Raw genomic sequence first — 26,215 nt, forward strand, 5'->3', positions numbered from 1 at the left:
CTGGGATTACAGGCACGCGCCACCACGCCCAGCTAATTTTTTTTGTATTTCTAGTAGAGACGGGGTTTCACCATGTTGACCAGGATGGTCTCGATCTCTTGACCTCGTGATCCACCCGCCTCGGCCTCCCAAAGTGCTGGGATTACAGGCTTGAGCCACCGCGCCCGGCCTGGTTTAAGAACTTATTATCCACATCACAGCATACGTATGACTTTGTCCCTTATTTTAAATTCCAAAATTCTGGGAATTTGTCCCCAAGTCCTGGGAACTCTGCCTTCCCAACCATTAAACTACAGCGGAAAACAAACCCAAAGGGGCAACTTGTATTGTGACCATAGTACAATGTCTGTGTCTTTTAATTAAAGGCTGTTTAAATTTATGGAAAATGTGCGTTTATTTTCTCAGACCTGAGCCATTCATGTGCTGGATAGGGGTGGTTGGGTAGGTCTGGGATTGTGCACCCCCCTCCATATCCACCTTGTTTAGAGGATTGCTGCTCTGATCCCTACTTTGCTTTTCAGATGACTTTGGGAAATTGCTGCTGGCCGAGGCCCTCCTGGAGAGGTGTTTGAAGGAGAACCACGCCAAAATAAAAGACTCCATCCCTTTGCTAGAGAAGAATGAACCGAAGATGAGCGAAGCCAAAAATTATCTGAGCAGTATCCTTAACCACGGGAGGCTCTCGGTAAGTCATCGGCCTTTGAGCCTGAGACCTCCTCTCCTGGTCTGTCTTGCCTCCCATCTGCTGTCCAGTCCTCCCTCAGTCATTTGGTCACCTGAGCAACAAGTCTGTCTTACAGACTGCCTTTGCACTTACAGTAGCCGCTGGCTACATGTGGAGTATGGCTAGTCCATAATGAGATGTGCTGTAAGTATAAAGCATACACGAGGTTTCAAAGACTTAGTACAATATGAAGAATGTAAACAAGCAGTAATGTTCTATGTTGATTACATGTTCAAATGGTATATTTTGGATATATTGGGTTAAAACATGTTATTAAAATTAATTTCACCTTTTACCTTTTTCAGTGTGACTAAAAAAATCTTACTAGAAATTTTTAAATTATGCATGTGGTTCACATTTGTGGCTTTCATTATATTTCTGTTGGACAGTGCTTGGTTAGCTTAATATGTGCCTGGCCCCTTGGGCTCCTTGGGTCAGGGGCAGGAAATAAAAACTGAGGTTTTATTTCCCTGAGAGCCCCCTGACCCAAGGAACCCAAAGGGCCAGTCACATATTAAGAGCTCCATAACAGGTTAAGCCCGTTTAAGTCCATGTGCATTTATCAAGCACCTACTGAGTGCAAGCCACTGAAGACAGGTAGAGGACCCACGTCTTCATCCCGGAAGGAGTCTAGTCACAACTTTCTCTGGACTTTGCTGCTCAAAATGTGGTCCACCCACCAGCGTGGGCATCATCAGGGAGCTGGTTAGAAATGCAATGAAGAATTAGAATCTGCATTTTAACAAGCTCTCCTGGTGATTCCTGTGTGCATCCAAGTTTGAGGCTGTGGCTGTTCTAGATTACGATGTATCCTGAGCTATAACAGGGGCATAGATATGTCATTAGAAACTCAAAGCGGGGTGGGCAGGGAGTAAGAAAAAAAAACAAAACTCAAAGAAGAAGAAGTGATTCTTTCTTTCTTTCTCTTTCTTTCTTTCTTTTTTTCTTGTCTTTCTTCCTGTCATCCTTTCTTCCATTCCCTTCTTTCCCTTTTTTCCCTTCTTTTCTTTCTTTCTTCTTCCAATGTGTTACCCAGCCTGATCTCCAGTTCCTGGGCTCAAGCAATCCTCCTGCTTCAGCCTCCCAAAGTCCTGGGATTATAGGCATGAGGCACTGCACCCAACTGATTTTTCAAGAGATGTTCTGAAGTAATGTATTCACTTCCTTAAACCTTTTATTCCAACGTACTGTGTGCAAGGCATTGTGTTGTGCACTCTGAGGGCAATCAGGACGAATCTAGCATGTCTTAGGGCAATCAAGACAAATCTAGCAGGTCTCTCTTGGTAAGATAAGTCCTATGAGCAAATAAATAGCCTTCCTCCAAGGTGGACCATGATAGGAGTGGCATCCATGAGGAAGCAAGTCTGAGACTGATGTTCTTTGGGGGAAAGCAAAGAGCAGACTCAGAACTGGATCCTTCTGGGGCTGGATCTAAACAAGTTGGGGGACACAGAGATATGGCTGAGCATTTGAAGCTAAGGAAGCAGTATGTAACCTCAGCGTTCCTCTTATGAAGAATCTCATTAAAGTTGGTTAGCAGGAGCAAAAGGGACTGGTGGGCAGGTAGGTTGTAACGGTACTTTGGAGTTAGTAAGAGTGGACTGGAATACCAGGCCGGGATATGCAGGGCTTGTTCTGTAAGGGAGGGAAAGGAAGGGGTGCAGGGAGAGGGGAGTATGTACTAGAAGTTTAAGGTTACTGCTTTTAGGCTTCTTGACAGGTATTGCAGCACTAGGAGGTTTGTGTTGGGTTAAAATAGCTGCTTGACCCTGATCACATCCCTTGACCCCACAGACCTTTCAGTTTCTCATCTGCTGATCAGAAGACTTGGACCAGATTGTTGGGATTCAAACTTTTCCCACCAAGACCTCTTTTCATTTAAAAAATATTAAATTAATAATTAAATATCAAATTAAATATTTAAAAATTGTTTGTAAAATAAACGTGATTCAGGCTTATTGTAAAAAATCCAGTCAACAATTAAGCAATTTGAATGATAAATAAAAGTCCTGGCTGGCCTATGGCTCATGCCTATATAGTCTTAGCACTTTGGGAGGGCGAGGCTGGAGGATTACTTGAGCCATAAGTTTGAGATCAGACTGGACAACATGGTGAGACCCCATCTCTATGAATTTTTTTTTTTTAATTAGCCAGGCATAGTGGCTTGTACCTGTGGCCCCGGCTACCCAAGAGACTGAGACTGTAGGGTCACTTGAGCCCAGCAAGTTGAGGCTGCAAGTGAGCTGTGTTCGTGCTACTGCACTCCAGCCTCGGTGACAGAGTGAGTCCTGTCTTAAAAATTTGGCCTGGTGCCGTGGCTCACACCTGTAATCCCAGCACTTTGGGAGGCCAAGGCAGTTGGATCACCTGAGGTTAGGAATTCAAGACCAGCCTAGCCAACATTGTAAGACCCTATCTCTATTAAAAACACAAAAATTAGTCAGGGATGGTGGGGCACGTCTGTAGCCCCAGCTACTCAGGAGGTTGAGGCAGGAGAATTGCTTGAACCCAGAAGACAGAGGTTGCAGCCAGCCAAGATTGTGCCATTGCACTCCAGCCTGGACAACTGGCATGAAACTCCATCTTGAAAAAAAAAAAGTTATTTTCCACTTGCATTCTCATGCCCACACACATCCTCAGAGTTGAGCACTGGTCAGTATTTGATGTGCATTTCCTATGCCTTTCTTTGTGCATTTACAAACATACATACACACACAGAGTTTTCTTTTCATAGAGTTGTAGGACATATATTTTTCACTAAGAACTTTTATTTGTAGTTTTCTTCATGCCAATATTGTCTCATTCTTTGTATTGGCTGAATAGTAACTGCATGTATTGTTGTGACTACTATTTTATTTACCAAATTCCATTTATTAAATATAAATTTTACCATATTTTGTTAAACAAAGACATACATAGGCACCAATAATGTGGAGAAATTTACTGTTATCCACCCCAGAGCCAAAAACTTTTTTATTTTATTTTTAAATTTTTTTTTTATAGAGACAAGGTTTCACCATGTTGGCCAGGCTGGTCTTGAACTCTTGACCTCAGGTGATCCACCCGCCTTGGCCTCCCAAAGTGCTGGGATTATAGGCCTGAGCCACCACGCCCGGCCCAGAGCCAAAAACTTAATGCTGATCTGTAAAATAACATATTAAATGTCATTTGTGGGAATCTTTTTTTGAGACAGGGTCTCACTCTGTCACCCAGCCTGGAGTACAGTGGTGTGAACATGGCTCACTGCAGCCCTGACCTTCTGGGCTCAAGTGATCATCCTGCTTCATCCTCCTAAGTAGCTGGGACTATAGGTACACATCACCACACCCAGCTAATTTTTAATTTTTTTTGTAGTGGTGGGGTCTCATCACATTGTTCAGGTTGGTCTTAAACTCCTGGGCTCAAGCAGTCCTCCCAGCTCTGCCTCCCAAAGTGCTAGGATTACAGGAGTGAGCCACCACACCCAGCCATTGTTTGTGTATTCTCTATGTCACCCCCCAAGATCAGGTTGTAGTTGGGGTGACCTTCCTTGGCAGCTGATGCAGTCTCAGGTGGATTCCTGTGCATCCAAGTAACTCTGCTGGGTGAGAAGGAGAGCTGGGAGAGGTGGGTCCTGAGACCTCTCCTTGGGGAAGCTTGAAACCCCCTCCTCTTGGTAATCTCTAAAGCCCTGTACAGCTCAGTTTTGCGAAGATCAGTGAAAACAAGCCACTTGTCCTAAGTAAGCTCTATTTTCCACTAGGTTGAGGCCTTGCACTTTCCCATGGAGGCCTCTAAGGAATCTTCTGCAATGATATTTACTATTATTTACTATTAGCCCATTTCTTTTTCTTTTTTTTTTTTTTTTTTTCAATTTTTTTGTAGAGACAGGGTTCTCACTATGTTGCTCAGACTGGTCTCAGATTCCGGGTTTCAAGCAATCCTCTTGCCTCAGCCTCCCAAAATGCTAGAAGTATATATACTGTGCCCTGCCAAGCCCCATTTCTGAGACCAAGAAAGGTGGTCACACTTTACGGCCAGGCCTTTGGTGTCTACAGCCCTCGTTCTAATGCTCGCTCTCACTTCTTGGTGCTTGGGGTGGAAATAAAATAATGACTGAGAAAGTTGGATTCATGTGAAGGATGATGATCACACCCCAACCTTTATAGTTCCCACGTTAGTCTGTGAAGTATTTCCTCATCCGTTCTTTCCTCGTACTTGGGTATCTCCATGAAGTCCTTTTTTCCTTTCTATTGACAGGGTCAGTGAGGCACAAAAGGAATATAGCAGAGGGCCTGTTCCCCTGGTTAAGCGACCTCCTGCGTGGCACCTTCCCGCTAGGCTAGGGGTTTAGTTCCCTGAGTATTGGACTGACAGACCAAGAACATTTCACATTCAAATGCAAGGGTTCCACAGAGTGCAGCAGACTTTAAATGCTGCCAAGTAAGGACATTAAAAAAGCAAAAAATAGCAACAAAACGATGCCGTCTTCTGCTCTCACTGTGCCATAACAGAAAAAAACAGCTTAGCATTGAAGGGCAAGGTGGATATTCTTTCAGAACTAAGAGCTCTTTTTTCTTTTCTTGTTTTTGAGATGGAGTTTCGCTCTGTCACCCAGGCTGGAGTGCAGTGGCATGATCTCGGCTCACTGCAACCTCCGCCTCCTGGGTTCAAGCGATTCTTCTGCCTCAGCCTCCTGAGTAGCTGGGATTACAGGCACCCAGCACCACACCTGGCTAATTTTTTCATTTTATATAGAGATTGGGTTTCATTATGTTATCCAGGCTGGTCTCAAACTCCTGACCTTAAGCCTTAAGTGATCTGGCCGAGCATCTTTTTTTTTTTTTTTTTTTTTTTTTTTTTGAGACGGAGTTTCACTCTTGTTACCCAGTCTGGAGTGCAATGGCGCAATCTCGGCTCGCCGCAACCTCCGCCTCCTGGGTTCAGGCAATTCTCCTGCCTCAGCCTCCTGAGTAGCTGGGATTACAGGCACGCGCCACCATGCCCAGCTGTTTTGTATTTTTAGTAGAGACGGGGTTTCACCATGTTGACCAGGATGGTCTCGATCTCTTGACCTCGTGATCCACCCACCTCGGCCTCCCAAAGTGCTGGGATAACAGGCTTGAGCCACCGCGCCCGGCTGAGCATCTTTTTAAATAGTGTAAATACAGCTTTATAAAACATGCCCTGCATTGTCTACTTTTTCCCCAGCTTGGTGGAAGCTCTGTTGTAAACTGCCGCTGGTCCTCCGGGAACCACTGGCTAGCCACACCCCAGCAGCATGCCTGCAATGTGTCCTTCTGTGCCTTGCTGCTGTTGTCTCCATGTGCAGGATAATGATAATTACTCATACCCTGTATTTATCTTGCTCTTTTCCAAAGAAAAGTTCAAAGCTCTTTTCTAGACTTTGCCCTATTAATGCTCTCAGCATTGCTGTGATAGGCGGTGAGGAGTAGATGTTATTATCTCTCCCTCACCCACAAGGAAGACACAGCCTGAGCAGGGAGGAAATGAGCCTGTGGCTTGAGACCAGTGCAGGGAACGCAGAGTCACTGCCCAGCTTGGAAGGACTGTGGGCCGCATACCTCTGGGATGTGTAATCTGTGGCCCTGGCCCAGGGAGTGGGTGGCCTATCTGGGGAGACTAGCAAATCCCCTCAAAAGATTCAGCTTTGGAGAGTTAATTAATAGAGCAGCTCAGGCAAGCAGAAGCTGAGTGGGCCCACTTGGTAGAGGCATTGCAGGAGTTCAGTTGAAGGGAGCTCCCTGGTAGTCAGGGAGGCTTTCAGGAGAAGGGAGGCTTTCAGGAGAAGGTGGGCCCGAGCAAGGACCCCAGGGATGGAAGAGGATCTGGTTAGGCCAGGGGGGAAGGGGACCTGAGCAAGCAAAGGCAAAAGAGGAATATGGATTCACAAAAATCAGAAGGACCAGTAGGGAAGGAAAATTTGGATTCTCTGGAGTCTGGCTGTGCCATGCACCATTTCTCTTGGCTTCTGAGAGGGCAGAAGATGGTAGGGAGTGGCAGAGGCTCACCCTGGGGTCACCGGGACCCCAGACTCTTACCCCCCTGCAGGGAGACAGTGGCAGCACCTTCCTGCCAGTGACAGAGGCCAGGGGTGGGACCAGAGCTGCATCTCCGGGGAGCTCTGTGGACAGGTTGGTAGCAGGAGGGCCTGGCCCATAGGCACTGTGGGCCAGCTGAGCACAGGAACAGAGGCAGGCAGCAAGAGCAAATCGCCTGAAGAGGTGGGAGGTCACAAGGGGAACTGGGCCCATGTCCAAGGTCAGAACTCACGCACCAGGGTGGCACAGCCCAGGGCCAGCTCAACCTCCCTCAGGCAGCAGCACAGGAACCCAAGCCAGAATAGGGGTGATCAGGGCTGATCAGTCTGCCACTCCTCAGGTATTTGTTGGCCCTGAGAGTTCCTCTGTGGGGTGGAGATTGAGATAGAAGCAGCTTTTAAGAAAGGAGGGAAAAGAAAACAGGCTTAAATTCAGCCGCTTTTGGCCTCCGTAATTCTGCACTTTGGCCGATTTCTGATACGCAGAGGATGGTGACACAGCAGGCCCTCTCCTCAGTCTGTCCCTCCACCGCTGTGAGAGGGGGCATAAGCCTCAGGGTCCCCACAGGCTGTTTCTGAGGCCTTTCACCTAATTATGATTTGCATGTACAGATACACAAGAGGACCCCCAAAATAATAAGCCTGGGACGCCGCAAAACTTAGCTCCGTCTCTGACTCCCCACTTGTGTTCAGAAGAGACACCTGAGCTTCTGAGTGCCCCCATGGGCTGCAGTCCTTGGGGGGCTTCAGGAGAGGGAAGACAAGGCCCAGTGTGCAAGGTCTCTGGAGTCCTGTTAGGGGCGTAAAATGCACACAGATGAAACAATTAGGGACTCATGAGAATTTCATTGAGAGCCACGGTGTAGGCTACAGACGCAGGTGAGAGAGGGGAGCTGTTCCCAGAGGAGGAGGGGAGTTCTGAGTAGGGTCTAAGGCAAGCAGGGTCAAGGTTCAGTGGGGGGTGTTCACCCCAAGCTTGGGGCAGGCGCTACTAACATGTCCTTGTCCTTTTAGCCACAGTACATGTGTGAGGCTATGCTGATCCTGGGCAAACTGCATTACGTGGAAGGCTCATACCGAGATGCCATCAGCATGTACGCACGTGCCGGGATTGATGACATGTCCATGGAGAACAAGCCCCTGTATCAGATGCGGCTGCTGTCGGAGGCTTTTGTCATCAAAGGTAGCTGTGGGCGCTGGCTTGGGCTTCCTACACTGTGTGCAGCTCATTGCACTCTGGTCCCCAGGGCCCTGCTGGCTCAAGTCCAGATTCTTCACCCCTGGTAGTGCCCATGCCCAGGCACTGGTGTCCAAGGTGGACGCTGGTGGCAACCAGCCATGCTAACATTGCCTGGTGCCTGGTTGGGGACGTTAGGAGACTCTGATTCTCACCCTGGCTCTGTCAACAATGATTACCTTACTGTGTGCCCTTGGGCAATCACCTCTTTACCTTCTTTGGCCTCAGTTTACTTGTCTGGAAGACACAGTTGTAATACCTGCCCTCCCAGGGTTACCATGACCAAGAGGCATCAGTGGAGTTGTGTGGCCAGGTTGAGAAAGGCTTACAAAGTATGACCTCTCACTGGCAGGCTGGCTCTGCTGATTGGCACTGGCCCCAGAGCAGGTGCTGGACACTGTAGGAGTCTGCCACTCCTCAGGTATTTGTTGGGCACCTGCCATGAGTGGCCCAGGGAGCAGGGGCTGAGACCCAGTGATAAACAGGTCAGAACCAGTTTCTGGAGGTGCTATCAGCCTTCCAGGGACAAGGGATGCTCTGGAGGGGATTTAGGGATCATGGGTCAGTGACTTAGGAATTTCATGAGGGGACTGTGGACAACCCAGCTGGGGAAATTGTGCCATTTAACTGGACCCCAAATGTGTTCAGTGTTAAAGTCGACCTACCCCAAACTTTGTGCTTCAGGCTTCTCCTTCCCTGGATCCCCGGCTGTGGGAGCCCCCTTTGCTCAGCCTGCTGTCAGGAATCTTGGATGTTTGATCATCTTCCTAGTGCAGCACAAACCAACCCTGAGAGGAAAGTCTAGAAAAGATACCTGTGGCTCTTTTCTAGGGTATTTGGTGCCTGGCATTTGTAGAGTATGTGACATCCTCTGTTATACATAGGGACATTCTCTCCATCTTATATGTGGGGGAACTGAGGCCTAGAGAGGATAACTTGCCCAAAGTTACCCAGATTCATGGTGGAGCCAGGATGAGAACCTCCATGCTCTGACGCTGGCCTTGGAATATGAGTTCTCCAAGGCCCCTGCAACACACTCAGTTTCCCCTGTCCCCTCTGAGTTCCAGGAAGAGTGAACTGTGACATCTGTGGAGGGCACACCCTCCTTGACTCTGGGTGGTGGGACTTCCTGAGGGGGTTCGCCTACCCCAGATCCTCGGGTCCCTTTTCCGTTGGGTCCACACCATGCTGGGAGACCTGGCAAGATGGTCACTGTGGGTGGTCCCAGTGCCAGCGGCTGGAGGGCAGGTTCCTGTCTGGGACGGCCCGGTCTATGAGTGGTCTTCTCCCTTTGCTCTCTCATCCCCTGCTCTGCGCCTCTGGCACAGGCTAGTCTTGGGAGGATCTGCATTTGTCATTTGGGTCTTTTGGGTCTCTTAGAAGCCCCTTCAGCCATGGACACCCTGAGCGGAACCCCCTTCCTTGGGCTTCCTTTCCGGGACTTTCTCCTGAGCCTGGCTCAGGACAGATTGCCCCCTGTCTCCTGCTCTCTCCTCTTTCCAGCATGCCTCCAGCTTCTTGGGGGAACACAGTCCTGGTGGTCAGAGGTCCTGCAGGGGAGGTAAGGAGCTGGGCCCCGCTGGCTCAGGCTGCTCGGTTGTGGGCTGTGCTAGCTCTTGTTCCCCAGTGACTGCACGTGGCCTCCCCCTTGCCTGCCTCCTCTCTGCCTGTCCTCCTCCCTGTTCTGCTGCAGTGACCATGCCTGCTGCCTGGTATGCTGAGGTTTGCCTGACCCTGCGTGTGCTTGAGACCATGCACGTGGCTGCGGGGTGTGCACGATGTTGATCTGCCTGGGTTTGGGGGATCTGCCTGGGTTTGGGGGATACTCTCTCCCCATGCATAGAGTAGAGGCCACACCCTCCAGTGGCTGAGGACACTGGTCATTGGTCCTCACTCCATCTATGAGCATGAGGGCAGGGGCAGCAGGGGCCACAGAGTTCACAGAATACTGATGTTTATTCAGCTCCCCTCCATACCAGGTAGGCCCTCGCTGAGTCCCTACAGTAACCCTAAGGTGGTGTTCCCCTCATTCTGTGTCATGGATGAAGAGTTAAGGTTGGAAGAAGTGAGGTGACTCATGTGAGGTCTCACAGGAAGTAGCAGAGGCAGGATTTGAACCCAGGCAGCCGGAGCTTTTGATACTGTTGCTGAGAATCCTAGGATGAAAGGAATCAAGTGATCCAGGCCTAGCCCTCATGGTACAGTTGAGGAAACTGAGGCTGACAAAAATGAAGCAGTTTACCCAGGACATCAGTTAGTGTGTGTTTTGTATTAGAATCCTCTGTCCCAGGCAGCCTCTTGGTCTTAGGCTCCATTTGACGCTGTGCTGCGTGCAGCAGCCTGACTGACCCACACTCAGCACTCCTGGCCAGGGTATTAGGCCACAGCTTGACTGGCCATTTTTCACAGCAGTCTGCACTGTGGTTCTGTTTGGTACTTTGTAGTGGAATGGGGAGTCTGGGTCTCTGGCACACCTGGCTGGCGGAGAAGGACAGGGCCTGCGTGTCACAGGGGAGCCTGAGCTGGCCAGGCTGGGAGACTGGGGGGGCCCCAACGTGGAGTGGTTCCAACATGGAGCTGCTGTTTTTTTTAGGGGAGTCGGGAGCAGGCTCTGGGTCTTTTTACCCCTACCCTCAAAAGGCATAAAAACACATTCCCCTCACCCTCTTTCCCCATCAGAGCAGAGGGACTTGCACTGTGACCCTGTGAGGTGTCACTCACAAAGGCCAGCATTCCTCTGAAATGTGCATTTGCATGTTACATCCGAAGATGATTTCTGATTCCCGGGGAGGCGTTAGACATCAACCCGGGAGCCTCAGTGAAGGGGCAGTTTGCAGCAGTCTTGGGTTTTCCTTAGCCAGAGTGCAGAGACATCAAATGCATATTTGTGTATATAAGGTGTGGGGGAGTACATGACCTCCACCTTCTCTGAGGGGAAAACAGTTATTGTCTGTCACGTTTGTTTAGAAACAATAGAAAAACCACATTTCCCACTAAGATAGAAACATAAGACACCTTAAGACATCTTCATGGGAAGACCTGTCATTTTCATGTCTGAGTGGTCTGTGCCCATCCACCAGCACTCCTGGTCCCCTAACATTTGAGTCATACATGTGCTCAGACTGACTGGGTCCAGCCAGGAGTAGACAACTGGGTTTTAGAGCCTCTTGGTGGCACCTGGGAGGTGGGCTGGGTCCTGCTGGAGGCTCTGACTCTGGAAGAAGCACCTCCTCCCCTCTTGCCTTCAGCTGCTCCTGGCTGCAGAGAAGCTGCCATGTTGACCTGTTGCTCAGTAATGCCCTGTCCTGTGGCCAGCTGCTCCCAGGTCACCTGTGGGGCCTGGGCAGAGCTGAAGGCCCCTCCCTGGCCTGTCAGAATCTCCTGTTTGGTTCTTCATTTCCCAAGTACCAATTTCCTGAGCTCCTCTGGTATACTTGATGTTTGGTGGCATTCCCAGAAATGTGGGGTACAGACCTGTTTCTCTGGAAGCTGAGCCTCTGATTTATGTCTCCGATGTGTGTGCACACAGGGAATGGGGGGAGGTGGGATGATCACATGTGTACCACCCAGGAGCTTGCAGGGCCCCTCCCCAAACCCACTGAATCAGAATCTACACCTTAAAAAGTTCCCGGGTGATGTGTACGTACATTACAGTTGGTGAGACACTCTCCTGGAAACACTTGTTTAATAAATAGTTGTTGACTGATGGTTAACCTTCATCTCTACTCTGTACATGGGAGGTGGTTGTTATGTCCATTTTAAGGATGAAGAAGCTGAGGAAGTTCACATAGCCTGTAAGTAGCATTTGGCCAGATGGATGTCTCTAAAGCTTGTGTCCCGCCTGTAACAGAGGAGTCCACCCGAAGGTGCTGGGAGGCAAATTACAGTTGCCTCCAAGATGGGTCACACAGATGAGGACTTTCTCCTCTTTAGGACTCCTTCGGCCCTGGCTTGAGTCGGGGCTACAGCCCTGCAACCATTTTCCTGGCATTTGCTTTCCCAGGGCCATTTGTGGATGTGGTGTCTGTGGATGAGTTATTCAGAACATTTGCTTTTATATTTCAACCTAACATCAGTCATCTTGGTCTAGAATGGAAGCTCACCCCTCTCCTACCGCATTCCCCAGGCCCTGCCATGGCCCCTTTGTAACTTCTGCTAGCCCACTAATTCCTGACCAATCATGTCAGATCAGGGGAAGGCCCTGGAAAAGAAATGTTTCCAGGTGCAGGCGACAGATATATATTCGGATGAAACAGCTCCATTACCATCCTTGTTTGGTGAAGAGAGAACATCATCTATTTACTCTAGGCTGGTCACAGCGGCTCATGCCTGTAATCCCAGCACTTTGGGAGGCCGAGGTGGGAGGATCACTTGAGGTCAGGAGTTCAAGACCAGCCTGGCCAACATGGTGAAACCCTGTCTCTACTTTAAAAAAAAGTACAAAAAAATTAGCTGGGCATGGTGGCACATGCATGTAATCCCAGCTACCTGGGAGGCTGGGACAGAAGAATCACTTGAACCTGGGACGTGGAGGTTACTGTGAGCCAAGATCACACCACTGCACTCTAGCCTCAGTGACAGAACAAGACTCTGTCTCAAAAAACCTAAAATAATCTAGAATGCTTTGGTTTCAAGGCCCTTCTAGGATGGCCTGTCTGCAGTGCTACCCACCCCTTGGCAGAACCCTCTGCATTTGATGCCATGTGCTCATGGCTGTGAGCCCTGCTTTCCTTTGAATTCCAAGCCTCTTGAGTACAGGTGGTCATTCCTTTTGCACCCTTAACCAATCTCCCTCTCTCTTTTCCTGAATCCCCACCTGTCAGTGTAAGATCTGCTCCTGGTATCCAATATAATCTATGAAGTTCTTTCCTTCACTTCTTGGGACATTGTCTTTGCCTTTTTTCTTCACTCTGCACATAGCTGTGTCCTTACATTCTCCCCCAACACAGTTCAGGTGCCAGGGGCTTCCCTTGGTTGTTCAGCCTGCAGCGTCGTTTCCCTCTTCCCAGCTCACTTGGACCTCAGCCCAGCATGCATGTCCATTCTCTCCAGTTAGGGGTCTGTATGTTCCTTCAGCCGAGCGCCTGACCTCCTGCAGTTGTATCTCCCCAGGCTCCTGGCCCACCTCCCACAGGAGGAAGTAAAATTTGTCAGCAGTTGATTCAGCAAGCCCCTGCTGGAGATGCCAAAATGAACAGTTAGGGTTGCTTCCCTTGAGGGAGTGGCAGGCAGGTGAGCAAGCCTGCTCCTGGAGGGATGCAGCTCCAGGAGAAGCAGCTGCTTGGAAGACCCCAGAGTGACTGGTCTGCTGCTCCTGCCATGGCTTGCTGGGGCAGTATGGCAGACTTCCTACCTGGCTGTGTTGTCTCAGCCATATGGCTGTCCTAAGTTCTGTCCCATGGGAAGCTCTGCCCTGACTCTTGGCCCTTTGGCCACCAGAAAGGGGCATTTGTGAAGAGTGCCCTCTGGGCTGCTGCTTCTGGGCAGCCCAGCCCCTGATGGGAGTAGAACACTTGAACCTACCTTATGGGTTGAAGAATGCAAGGGTTTGTTTGCCAGGTTTGGGGTCTGGCTCTACAGCTCCCTAAAACGCCATAGTAATAAGTCTCTGGCAAATTAACATTGCATCATCTTCACGGTGAGAACCTAGAGCCAAAGCTTGTGTTGACTCAAAGTCCGTAGATGTGGATCCAGGCCTCGAGGCTCTGTCGCTCAGCAACAGGCCTCAGGGGTACTCTCAGCCGCCTGACCCCCAGCCCCCCTCAGCCCCCAGTGTAATGGGTAAGCAATGGGCTATGGGGCACATGCCCTGGCTCTCCAGCAGTGCAGTGAGAACTGCAGCAGGGGGTCCATGTGAGGTTGGCATAGGGAGGCATTCACACCTTTCCAGCCTTGTCTCCTAATAGAGTCTGGTCTCCCTGTCTCCTCTGGCACTGCCTTCAGCAAGGACAGAGAATTTCCAACCCCTGTTATCTGACTTAACTCTCAGCTGTCTTGTATTGTTTTATACAGACAACGCTTTCTTATTCAGAGGGACTGCCAGGAGTGACGCTTATAAGACTTATTTTTGTAGGACTTAGCATGGTCCCCAAGAAGCATCCGGCATAGGCCAGTAACCTGAAATGTTACCACATGCCCAAGGTCTCACCTCAAGACAAAATAGGCTGCATTCCAGCTGGTGGTGCTGCTGCTGTATAGCTGGAATTCCAGTTCCTCAGCTGGGAGATGGCGACGTCCTCACTGCCTCAACCTGACCTCAGCCCAGCCAATCCTGTATTTCAGGAATTGTCCCCTTGGACACCATGCCTCTGGGGATCATTTTCTGTATAATCAGCCTTATGGTTGTCATGACAAAACTCCAACTCCAACTAGTTGGAAAAGTAGCAACAAAAAGGAGGAAGGACTGGATATTTATGGGCCCTTGTAACCAGAAGGTTGCTGGAGCAGCATGGCGTCAGGCATAGCTGGGTCTGGGCTCAGTGAGGTCTGTTGAGGTCGTCCTCAGCAACTCCAGGTATACATGGTTCTTACAGCATGGCACCCACAATCTCAGAAGGAGAGAGTGCCTGGGGAAGCTTCTCATGGACCTAGCTTGGTCTCATGCCCACCCTGGAGCCTATTGTGGTTTGCCCAGCACCGAGGTTACTGGCTGGTGCCGGGGTGGGATTTCCCCCACTTGAGTCTTGTGGACTGAGATGCAGGAATAGTTGTTCAAAGGAAAACCAGGGTGCAGTTACGAAAGTAGGTGAAAGGTGTGGAGGCAGAGCCCCAGAGCACTGGCAGAAATTATTCACCTCAGGTTACACCAGTAATGGCAGGGTCAGGATGTGGACTCCGCTCTCTCTGACTCCAGTGTTTGGGCTTGTCCCTGATGCCCAAGGAGTGATTGTTCAATTGCAGTACTCTTGCAGAGGGAGGTGAGATGCAGCTAGTTGTGGAGCCTTCACAGATGAGCTGGGCGGTGAGCCTGAACTTGAGGATGAATCACCTACAGTCCAGTGGAAGAGGTGTCTTCCAGAAAGGGAAGTCCAAAGGGAAACCCCAGGGGGAACCAGGGGAGGTGGCTTGTTTAGAGGTGCAGCATAATCACACTTCTTGGAGCTGAGAGGAGGTGTGTGTGGGAGGGACTGGGAATGAGCGTAAGGGCCAGGTGGGCCCCATGAGAGGGCCCAGAGCGGACAGCCCGCAGTAAGGCTCAGGGTGTCTCCTTGGCTGGTGTTCTAGAACTGCAGCTGCGGGTTACCACACCGTGAGGTGCAGCACAGCCTGTTCTACCTCAAATCGGGCTCACCTATGGGTCAGGGCGCCGTCTGCGGCAATCTTCTCTAGGGTCTGGAGCTGAGGGATCTGGGCCCTAGACTAGGATGAAGCCTTTGTGGATCCAGGGTAACAAATCATCCACTTTGTTGGTCTGATCCCTAAGGGTTATTCCCTGGCTTTGATTGGCATCCAGGATGTTTCGGGGCCTGCTCTTTGGACATCTCCAGCCCTAGCTGGTTCAGCCTCCGCAAGCTCCTGTGCCATTGTCTACCTCAGGCGGCGTTTGATGGTAGACACTTCCCTCTCCTCCCCTCAGACCTCGGTCCCTTCCATTTCTCTGGCACTAGCTCAGCGTGCTAGTAACCCCATGTCTGCGGCCATTCATTCTACATTGAGCCTGGCAGACCTTAGTCATTGGTGCCTAATTTAAGGTTCGTTGTGGCTCCAAAGATGGACTGCCGGCCCCTTGAGAACTGGTCCTGCCCCCAGTGTCAGCCTGGCCGGCTCACGTTCTCCTCTGCCTCACCCAGCACCAGGGAGGTCCTAGTGCCCTGACCCTGGTGCACATGAACTGTGTACTGCAGTGACATGCTGGGTTGTGAAGCTGCTGTGCAAAGTCAAAAGGTGAAATACCCTCAGCAGCCAGAAGGATTATGAGCCACAGATTCTCTTCTCCCCACCCCTTGAAGGTAGACTTGTTTTTTTTTTTTCTGTTCTCTTTCAGACAGTGCAACACCAAGCTATTCTGCTGTCACCTAGAATTGTGTGGCTGATTAAAACTTTTAAAAATAAAAGAAAGAACACTAGGCTGCTCCCAGGACAGGATATGATAGCATACTTGGTTTTTGTGTTTTTAGCCCTGGTATGGTGGGAATTCACTGTTGATTTTGGCTTCCCTCTCTAAGGGGTGTGGGCTGTGTGCTGCACATGGACAGGAGCTCAGTCCTGCTGTCCCAGCCACAGGCGAGAGAGGCTGGCTTCCAGATGGAGGAGGAGGAGGAGCAGGCTGCCAGGGGATCAGCCTTGTCCAGCCAGAGACCTGGATCTAGTCAACACTGGTGCTTTTAACTGTGGGATCTTGGAATTAATCTGTTTTCCCTGGATTTGATTTTTCATTTCTTTTCTTTTCTTTTCTTTTCTTTTTTCCTGAGACAGTCTTGCTCTGTAGCCCAGGCTGGAGTGCAGCTATGTGATCTCGGCTCACTGCAACCTCGGCAGTGATTCAAGCAATTCTCATGCCCCAGCCTCCCAAGTAGCTGGGATTATAGGTGCATACCACACCACACCCACCCAAATTTTTATATTTTTAGTAGAGACAGGGTTTTACCATGTTAGCCAAGCTGGTCTTGAACTCCTGACTTCAAGTTATCTGCTTGCCTCAGCTTCCAAAAGTTCTGGGATTACGGATGTGAGCCACCTCACCCCACCTAGATTTTTCATTTGTAACTCTGGAGAAGGGTTAAACCCCTATGTAAGAGGTTATTGTGAGCATTACTTGAAAATATTTTCTAAGAGCATACTGGTTTTTTTAGGCAGAGTTTCACTCGTTGCCCAGGCTGGAGTGCAGTGATGCCATCTTGGCTCACTACAACCTCTGCCTCTCTGGTTCAAGTGATTCTTCTGCCTCAGCCTTCAGAGTAGCTGTAATTACAGGCATGCACCACCATGCCCAGCTAGTTTTCTATTTTTTATTTTTTTTTTATTTTTATTTTTTTATTTTTATTATTTTTTTTTTGAGACAGAGTTTCGCTGTTGTTACCCAGGCTGGAGTGCAATGGCGCGATCTCGGCTCACCGCAACCTCCGCCTCCTGGGCTCAGGCAATTCTCCTGCCTCAGTCTCCTGAGTAGCTGGGATTACAGGCACACCCCACCATGCCCAGCTAATTTTTTGTATCTTTAGTAGAGACGGGGTTTCACCATGTTGACCAGGATGGTCTCGATCTCTCAACCTCGTGATCCACCCGCCTCAGCCTCCCAAAGTGCTGGGATTACAGGCTTGAGCCACCGCGCCCAGCTGTTTTCTATTTTTAGTAGAGATGGGGTTTCTCCATGTTGGTCAGGCTGGTCTTGAACTCCTTACCTCAGGTGAACCGCCCACCTCAGCCTCCCAAAGCGCTGGTATTACAGGCATGAGCCACTGCGCCTGGCCAGCATACTTTTTACTCTTTATAATATTTCATCTAATTTAGTGATCATGGCTACACTCTGAGCTAGGCATTGTGAGTAATTCCATTTTGTATTTGAGGAAATAGATTTAGGAATAATGATCATTTGAGGTATATCCTTCTAGTCTTTTTTCCCTATATGCTTATATGTGCTTTTAAAACTAAATGTAAGTTCATACAGTCACGTTTTGTAATCTGCTTTTTTTTCTTTTTTTTTATGGAATGCTTCACAAATTTGTGTGTCATCCTTGTGCAGGGGCCATGCTAATCTTCTCTGTATCATTCCAGTTTTAGTATATGTGCTGCCGAAGTCAGCACTGTAATCTGCTTTTTAAAAAAAGTTAGTATTTCATGAGTCATTTTGCAATACACTAACTTCATAGCATTTCATTGTAATGTTCTATCATAATATTTTTTAATTATTTTTTTTTTAAATAAAAGAGCATCACAGACCTGTTATTGCTCAATCTCAGGTGGCTAAACGCCACTTGTCCCTCTAAGAAGTATGTTCTATCATAATTTTGTGAACTTGTCCTGTGTTGGACCCATATGCTAAATATTTTTTTATTTTTTTTGCTATTATAAACAATACTGAAGTAGATCTCCTTGAAGCTAAATTTTGCATATATATATATATACTTTTTTGTTTTGTTTTGTTTTGTTTTGTTTTGGCGGAAATGAGAGTCTCACTATGTTGCCAGGACTGGTCTTCAATTCCTGGGCTCAAGCAGTCTTCCCACTTCAGCCTCCCAGAGTGCTGAGACTACAACTACAGGTGTGAGTCACCACCCGCAGCCTTTTTTTTTTTTTTTAAAGATAAATTTCTAGAAAGTAGGATTACTGAATCATAGAGTCTACATTTTTTGGAGACTTTGATACAGAAGCCAAATTGCCTGTTTTTGTTTTTGTTTTTTGTTTTTTGTTTTTATTTAAAAAATTGTGTTGGCCGGGCCTGGTGGCTGACGCCTGTAATCCCAGCACTTTGGGAGGCTGAGGCAGGTGGATCAGCTGAGGTCAGGAGTTCGAGACCATCCTGACCAACATGGCGAAACCCCATCTCTACTAAAAATATAAAAATTAGCCAGGTGTAGTGGTGTATGCCTGTAATCCCAGCTACTCAGAAGTCTGAGACAGGAGCATTACTTAAACCCAGGAGTTGGAGGTTGCAGTCAGCTGAGACTGCACCACTGTACTCCAGTCTGAGTGACAGACCGCGATTCTGTCTCAAAAATAAATAAATTGTGTTAAATATACATACCATAAAATTTACCATCTTAACCACTTTTAAGTGTATAGTTCGGTACTAAGACATTGTTGTGCAACCAATTTCATGAACTCTTTAACATTTGCATTATTGTGCAACCAATCTCCTGAATTCTTTTACCTTACGAAACCAAAATTCTATGCCCATGCAACAGCAACACCCCATTTCCTCCTCCCCCAACCCCTGGCAACCACCCTTCTATTTTCTGTTTTTATGAATTCGATTACGCAAGTACCTCATGTAAGAGGAATCATAACAGTATTTGCCTTTTCGTGTCTAGCTTATTTCACTTAGTATAATGTCCTCAAGGCTTATCCACATTGTAGCATGTGTCAGAATTTCCTTTCTTCGAAAGGCTGAGTAATAGTGTGTTGTATATATGTGTACATGACATTTTGTTTATTTTTGAATGAAATCATACAGTATTCATCTGTCAGTGGGCACTTGGGTTGCTTCTACATTTTAACTATTGTGAATAATGCTGCTGTGAACATGAGTGTACTGATATCTCTTTGAGACCCAGCTTTCTATTATTTGGGTATACACCTGGATGTGGAATTGCTGGGTCATAAGGTAATTCTATTTTTAAACGTTCTAATTTTAACAGAGTGATCTGTGAGGATTCTTCCCTACCTGGCCTTTCAGTTTCCTCCCTGAAAGCTGATTGAATTGCATTTTTTCCCTTCCTCCCCTGGCTGCAGGGTACCCAAGTCTGGGATTCATCTTCCGTGGGTGCTGCAGCTGTCCTGTGCCCTTTGACAGGCTGGGTAGGTGGGAGGAAGGGGGTTTCGTTTCCAAAGAAGTTTTCTGTTTTCTACCTCTGCATCCAGGGCCCTAGGCTCCAGGGCTCCAAGGGTGGGGCTTCTTGGAAGGGTGGCTGCCTGGGATGTGATGAGTCATTCAGACCGAAGGAGCTGGGACCAGCCTGGTGTTGGACCTGAGGCTGTGCCAGGATCAGCTTGGCTCCAAATCGAAAGTTCTGAGTTAATGAAAAAGCAAGTCCTCCTCTTGAAAGGGGCCCCTCCTAGAGCTATGTATTGGCACAGAATGGCCCTGCTGGTGGAAATCACAAGGCAGTGCCTGCCCCACAGGGCTGCATTACAACCCTCCAATACCTTGAGGGCTGGGCGCAGGGCAGCCCACCTCCATCCTGGATGGAGTGGTGTGGTCTGACTACTTGTGCAGAAGCGCTCACGGGGCAGAGGGTAAAGAAACCCAAGCCTGGAGTCCCTGGGTGGGCTTCCAATCAGATGTTTGTGGACAGGAAAATAGAGCTTATCAACTAGGGTACAAATACAAGGTTCCCTGTGCCCCTTTTTATGGGCACAGCTGGGTGACTGGACTGTGGCCTTGCTCAGGTAAAGCCACTGCCAGCTCCAGAAACTTTTTGGCCTTGTGTATGTTGGAAATTGCTTTACAGAGGACCACCTCAGTGAATGTACCCCTCTACTTTGAACTTTAATTTCTCTGAATCATGACAGCTCCCTTCAAAAAGGCATTATCTCCATTATTTTTAGATACATTTTCATATAGTGAGATGTACAGATCTTTTTTTTTTTTTTTTTTTTTTTGAGATGGAGTTTTGCTCTTGTTACTCAGGCTGGAGTGCAATGGCACGATCTCGGCTCACTGCAGACTCCGCCTCCTGGGTTCAGGCAATTCTCCTGCCTCAGCCTCCTGAGTAGCTGGGGTTACAGGCACGCGCCACCATGCCCAGCTAATATTTTGTATTTTTAGTAGAGACGGGGTTTCACCATGTTGACCAGGATGGTCTCAATCTCTTGACCTCGTGATCCACCCGCCTTGGCCTCCCAAAGTGCTAGGATTACAGGCTTGAGCCACCGCGCCTGGCCCAATGTACAGATCTTAACTGTATAATTTCATGAATTAGACCTGTGTAAGTATCCTTGTGATCAGTACCCTAATGAAGATACAGAACATTTCTATCATTATAGAAAGTCCCCTTGGGCTCTTTTCTCATTGGTCCCCCCACCCCAGGAAACCACTAGTTGTTTTCTTTTGTTTTTCTTTTTTTGTTTTTAAGGGAGATAAGAGTCTTGCTATGTTGCCTAGGCTGGTCTCAAACTTGTGGGCTCAATTGATCCCGCTGCCTCAGCTCTGATAGTTCTGGGATCACAGATGTGGGCCACCACTCCTGGCCTTATTTTCTATTGCTATAGATTAATTTGCCTTTTTGAATAAATGAAATCATACTGTATGTATTTTTTTTTATGTCCGGCTTATTTTGGACAATGTAATTTCTAAATAATTAATTTGCGTTATGTGTATGTAAGAGTTTGTCTCTTTTTTAAAAAATCTGAGTAATATTCCATTGTATAACTATACCACAATTTGTTTATGAATTCTCCAAGAAAGACTTTTTAAGTGGAGAGGGAGGAACTCCTCTTGGCTTACACTTGGCTGTGTGAATACGCTCATTCATCTACGCATCCATCTGCATGTTTCCTAAACACTAGGCCCTGGCCATCACTGGGGTGCAATGATCAATCGGAAATGGGCAGAAAGGATGAGGACAATGCAGGAAAAAGGCACATGCATAGGAGATGGAGCCAAACTGTTCAGCTGGTTTAGACACAGGGAGGCTTAACCCTACCTGGCAGGGTTTCAGAGAAGAAGTGGCTTTGCTTTGAGCTTTTTAAAAATGGAGATGGGGTCTTGCTCTGTTGCCCAGGCTGGAATGTGGTGGCACGATCTCAGCTTACTGCAGCCTTCGCCTCTTAGGCTCAAGTGATTCTCCTACCTCTGCCTTCTGAGTAGCTGGGATCACAAGTGTGCACCACCAAGCCTGGCTAATTTTTTGTATTTTTCGTGGAGACAGGGTTTCACCATGTTCCCAGGCTGGTCTCAAACTCCTAAGCTCAAGCAATCCTCCCACCTGGGCCTCCCAGTGTGCTGGGATTACAGGTGTGAGCCACTGTCCAGCCTGCTTTGAGCTTTCTAGGAGGATGGGGTTTGGGGTTCTTGGAGAAGCATGGTTGGGAAGCCCCTGCTGGGAGTGGAAGAAACAAATGCCACACAGGGAAGGTGGAGGCCTCAGAGACCATTGTTCCTGAATTCACTGCTTTGCAGTGGCCAGCCCTCTGGAAGCTTGGGACTGGCAGCTTGAACTTGCCAGCAGCTGGCATCACCCATCCTGGTGCTGGGACCAGAGGCGTATAGGAGGAAGCCCAGCCTCAGCACATCTCTCTGGGGTCCATCTGCTGTGTTGAAACAGATCCACTCTACGTCCCCTGGAATTGTCTGTGCCCTGCCACCTGCAGTTGGTCTCCAGGGCCAGGCCTCTGAACAGTTCATAGGTTTGCCCCACCTTCCTGCAGGGTGGATAGGCTGCATGTCTGGGGAGCAGGGGCTGGCCCAGCTCTGGCAGTGAGCAGCGAGGCCTGTCTCCTTGATTCTTTCTTGGTTCCTCTTCCCCCTTTAGTCCTCTGGAATGAGGAGCCTCCCCCTCCTGGTTGTGAGTCATTTGGCAGGAGGCACGGTGACACCCAGTGACCTGGCACCTGGGTGTTTATGTTAGCAAGGACCTTCACGTTCTGTGCCCACCTTCCTCCAGGCCAAGGTGCCCGACCTTTGGATCTAGTCACACCCCAGATCACTGGCAAAGGACAAGGTCACTGACTGTATGCCTGGGAATCTGGCTAAGAAAAACAACAGTAATTCCTTACCCTATATTTGCAGGGCATTTTGTACTTTGTCAGACATGACCAGGCTTGTGTTTTTTCATTCAGCCAGCAAATGTTTGTCCAGTACCTACTGTGTGCCAGATGGTAGAAAGGTAAACACGATTAGGTTCATGTCTTGAAGGAGCCCTCAGTCTGGGGAAACATAAGAAATGGTGAGTTAGGAATATGTATAGGACTGGGACTTAAAGGAGGAATGTTTGATTATACCAGGGAATATCAGGAAGGGCTTTGTAGAGGAGGTAGCATTTAGTGGGTCAGAATGTGAACTGTAATTTTGGGTAGACTTATTGGGGTGGATACATTCCAGGCAGGAGAAACAACCTGAGCAAGTCAAGAAGGCATCCTACAACCCAGCAGTTAGGAGCAGGAGGTTGGGTGTGGCTGTGGCAGGTAAGGCAAGAGATGAGGCTGGAGAAGTGATACCTGGAGGCCCTGGGATGGTGCCTCCAGAGGTTGGACCTTACCCTGTAACAGCATGGACCCCTGGAGAGTTTTAGAAGGATCCCCCAGAGGATTAGAGTGATACTGGAAGCAGGGAGGCCAGTTAGGGCCGATGTAGTCATCCACTCAAAAGATAAAACCTGAAATAAGGTAGTAGAAAGAGACGAAGGGGAGGTTTGAAGTTCTGAAGACTTGGTCATTAGGTGAATGTTGGGGCTTACGGGGTAGGAAACAGTTGAGGATTCTTCTATTATACATCCCTTCAGTAAGTTCATCTTGAGCCTTTACTTAACTACATGTAAAGTACCGTGTGGGCACAAAGATGAGCTAGACATTGATTCTCCCCATTGGGAACCAATAGTTCAGAAGGACAGCGCTCCCTAGTCAGGTCTATATTAGCTGCAAGTGACCTCTCCCACAAAAAAAAGGAAGGAAGGAAATGAGAGAAGATGTGGGAGCTATTTAATGGTGCTCATACACTGGAGAGTTCCAGCAGATAGAGCTTCAGGTAAAACTGGATCTAGGTACTCAAACAGTCTCTTTAGGAATCTGCCCTTCTCCAGCACATCTTACCTTTACTCTGCATGGATTTCTTTTCTTTTTTTTTTTTTTTTTTTTTTTTTTTTCATGGCTAAGAGTTTATCCAGTATTTTTCCTGTCTTAAAAAAAGTAACCTGATGCAAATATAGTTGTATTTCTGTTCAGCATTCATTTCTAGAAAGGCTAACAATGCTATATCCCTTTGTTTCATAGAGATTGTTTTTATTTTTTGAGCTTTTTGCTTTCGGCCTTGAAGCTTTTATTTTAAACAATTTTTTAATTGCAGTAAAAAGCCTTGTACAACATAGAATTTGCCATCTAAACCATTTTTAAATGTACACTTCAGTAGTATTATTTATATTCACATTGTGTAGACTTCATTTTAAGGCAGGTTTTCCGTAACGTTTCTAAGTTGATGTTTGGTACCAGCTTAACAACCCCAGTGGAAAGAGTGACCATTCTGAGACTGGTTTTTATTAGCCCAGATTGGGCCGTGTGCCCACACTTACCTGATCACTGTGGCTGTCATGATCAGCTGAGATTTCAAGAGGAGTGGTCAAAGGGAGAACAAGGTGCTGTTAATGATAAAGGGGAGAGTGGGCGTCCACTGAAGGCAGAGACCTGAGCATGGGTGACTTCTGCAGGGAGGAACTGTTGGGTTCCATGGGAAGCATGCATGTGAAATGCTACATAACTCGAGCACCTGCTGTGTGAGGTGCTGTGCTAGGGGTTGTGGTTGTCCAAAAAGGTTCACATTTGCCCCCATGGCACTTTCAGCTAGTTGGGGAGGGAAGAGCTGGCCAGAGATGATCAAAATAGTGTAGAAAGTGGTAAGCACCGGGGAGGTGGATGTTTTTCTTCTAACTACTGAAGTGTAACTAAGCAACCCCATCTTCAGGCCAAAATTCACTGTGGCCCAGATGGTGTTGGGTCCAGACAGTATTATGGTAAAAGATCCTCCTTTTCCTAGCCATGGGCTCACAACTGTTTGCTTTTTTTTTTTTTTTTTTTTTTTTTTTTTTGAGTTGGAGTCTCACTTTGTTGCCCAGGCTGGAGTGCAGTGGCATGATCTCGGCTCACTGCAACCTCCGCCTCCCAGGTTCAAGCAATTCTGTCTCAGCCTCCTGAGTAGCTGGGACTACAGGTGCCTGCCACCATGCCCTGCTAATTTTTTGTATTTTTAGTAGAGATGGGGTTTCACCGTATTAGCCAGAATGTTCTCGATCTCCTGACCTCATGATCTGCCTGCCTTGGCCTCCCGAAGTGCTGGGATTACAGGCGTGAGCCACCACACTGGCAACTGTATGCTTTTCAGTTAACCAAAATGTGCCCCAAGGGGCTCTTTGAGGGGACAGAGACCTTGTTGCCCATGTCCAATCTACACCTTCTTTTAATCCAAGGCCCAGGGGCAGAATGGAACCCCTGAAAATGAGGCTTGTGGGACAGCAAGGTAAAGGCAAGGGGGGAACTTGTCCTCATGAGTATGAAATTTTTGGCTGGCTTTTGCAGTGCAGCCAGGTTCTCCAAGAGTGGCGTGAGAGAGGGAATGGAAAGAGAGAAGAAAAAGTGAATGACGGAAGAGGAGCTTGTGAGCCTTCCAGCCACCACACGGTGCGGGGACATGCTTGCTACCCTTGTTTATCCCATCAGGGAGAACCTCAGTGCCTGGTGCAGGGCGATGGATCCCTCCCACGGCCGAAGATTGCCAGTTGAGGTGAACTGTTTCAGCCAGAGGGAGCTAAGGAAAGAAAGAAATCGGCCTGTACACAAAGTCATACATTCACACAAACAAATGGTGCGCTTCCAAACAAAATCCCCAGTCCGAGTGGAGTTCTGAACCTCCTGCCTCAGCTCCAGACAGCTTCACAGGCAGCTGAGTCCCTATAGTGCCACAAATGCAAATACTCACAGTGCCCAAATGGTGCCAATAGCAGCCAAGTCTGCACAGAGTGAAGTCCCAGAGGCACCCAGAAGAGAGAAGAAAGCCGGGTACAGTCCAACTTGCTCACCCAGTTTCAAGGTTGCCGGCTTCTTCAGAGGTCGCTTTCTTTGTAGCAGTGAAGCATGGGAAGCAGCAGATGTCGTGCCAGGAAGTGAAAGGGAAGTTTCCCCAAAACAAGAATGTTTTGGCAGCTGTTGAGAAATCCCCTTAGCATTCCTGTCCTGGAGTCCAGTAGCCAGGAGCAGCTGGTGCTCCCAGGTGGCCCTCCCCTGCGCCTTGCCCAGTAGTGAAACCAGGTGATAGGCTCAATAGTCCAAAGTGTGTTGCAGTCCTCACAGGGGCCACCAAAATTGTAACTGAAGCGCAATTCAGTCACTCGCCAGTTGCAGAGTCCGATTAACAAGAGCAAGATCTGGAGTAAAGAAAGTGACTTCATTCCCAAGCTTAGCTTAGGGGAAGAGGTACAGGCTCCTGCCTTTAAAGATAACCACTTCACTTTTTGGGCAAAAAGTGGGACTTTTAAAGAGGGACTTGGCATGAATGGCATGCAGAGGAGGGAGCAAGCAAGTGCAGGGTCTGCATGACTTGGCTTGGTGCCTTCCTGCTAGGTGGTTGAGCTGGCACCACTGCGTGCAGAGCTAGGTTGTCAAGTGACCATTGCTTCAAGATACTCTGGTGGGAAAGAGTTCCCTCTGAGTCATACTTTAGGATGCAAATTGACTCTTGTCTCTCAAGGCAGTCTCCTGGTGGGAAAGAGCTCTGGCTCTGGAGCTTCTAAGTCAGCACCTGGATAAGCTGGCTGTGTAGGGAGTGTCTGGTGGCGGGAAAATAAGGTCATTGCATTTCTAAAGAGCTAAGTAGGAAATGGGAATGCGGGAAAGGAAGAAAGAGGAAAGA

The 26,215-nt window shown here is 48.4% G+C and overlaps 1 protein-coding gene and 1 non-coding gene across 7 annotated transcripts in view; one reads left to right on the forward strand and one right to left on the reverse strand.

Annotated features, from left to right (window-relative positions):
* TTC7A (tetratricopeptide repeat domain 7A) overlaps nucleotides 1–26,215 on the forward strand; it is a 153,718-nt gene that overhangs the window by 28,082 nt on the left and 99,421 nt on the right. For 4 of the 6 annotated variants that reach the window (XM_074396840.1, XM_074396839.1, XM_003926740.4 and 1 more), the window contains exons 2-3: nucleotides 522–685; nucleotides 7,779–7,947. In XM_074396840.1, coding sequence (XP_074252941.1) covers nucleotides 522–685; nucleotides 7,779–7,947 — 333 coding nt within the window. Of the gene's footprint in view, nucleotides 1–521; nucleotides 686–7,778; nucleotides 7,948–9,504; nucleotides 9,563–26,215 lie in introns of those variants that run through there. The other 2 variants (XM_039475119.2, XM_074396833.1) reach the window with 2 other exon arrangements.
* Nucleotides 17,639–17,745, reverse strand: LOC120362029 (U6 spliceosomal RNA). Its single transcript, XR_005578032.1, has one exon. It is a non-coding gene; the product is annotated as a U6 spliceosomal RNA (small nuclear RNA).

Source organism: Saimiri boliviensis, chromosome 1, assembly GCF_048565385.1.
Source record: "Saimiri boliviensis isolate mSaiBol1 chromosome 1, mSaiBol1.pri, whole genome shotgun sequence".
NCBI lineage: Eukaryota > Metazoa > Chordata > Mammalia > Primates > Cebidae > Saimiri > Saimiri boliviensis.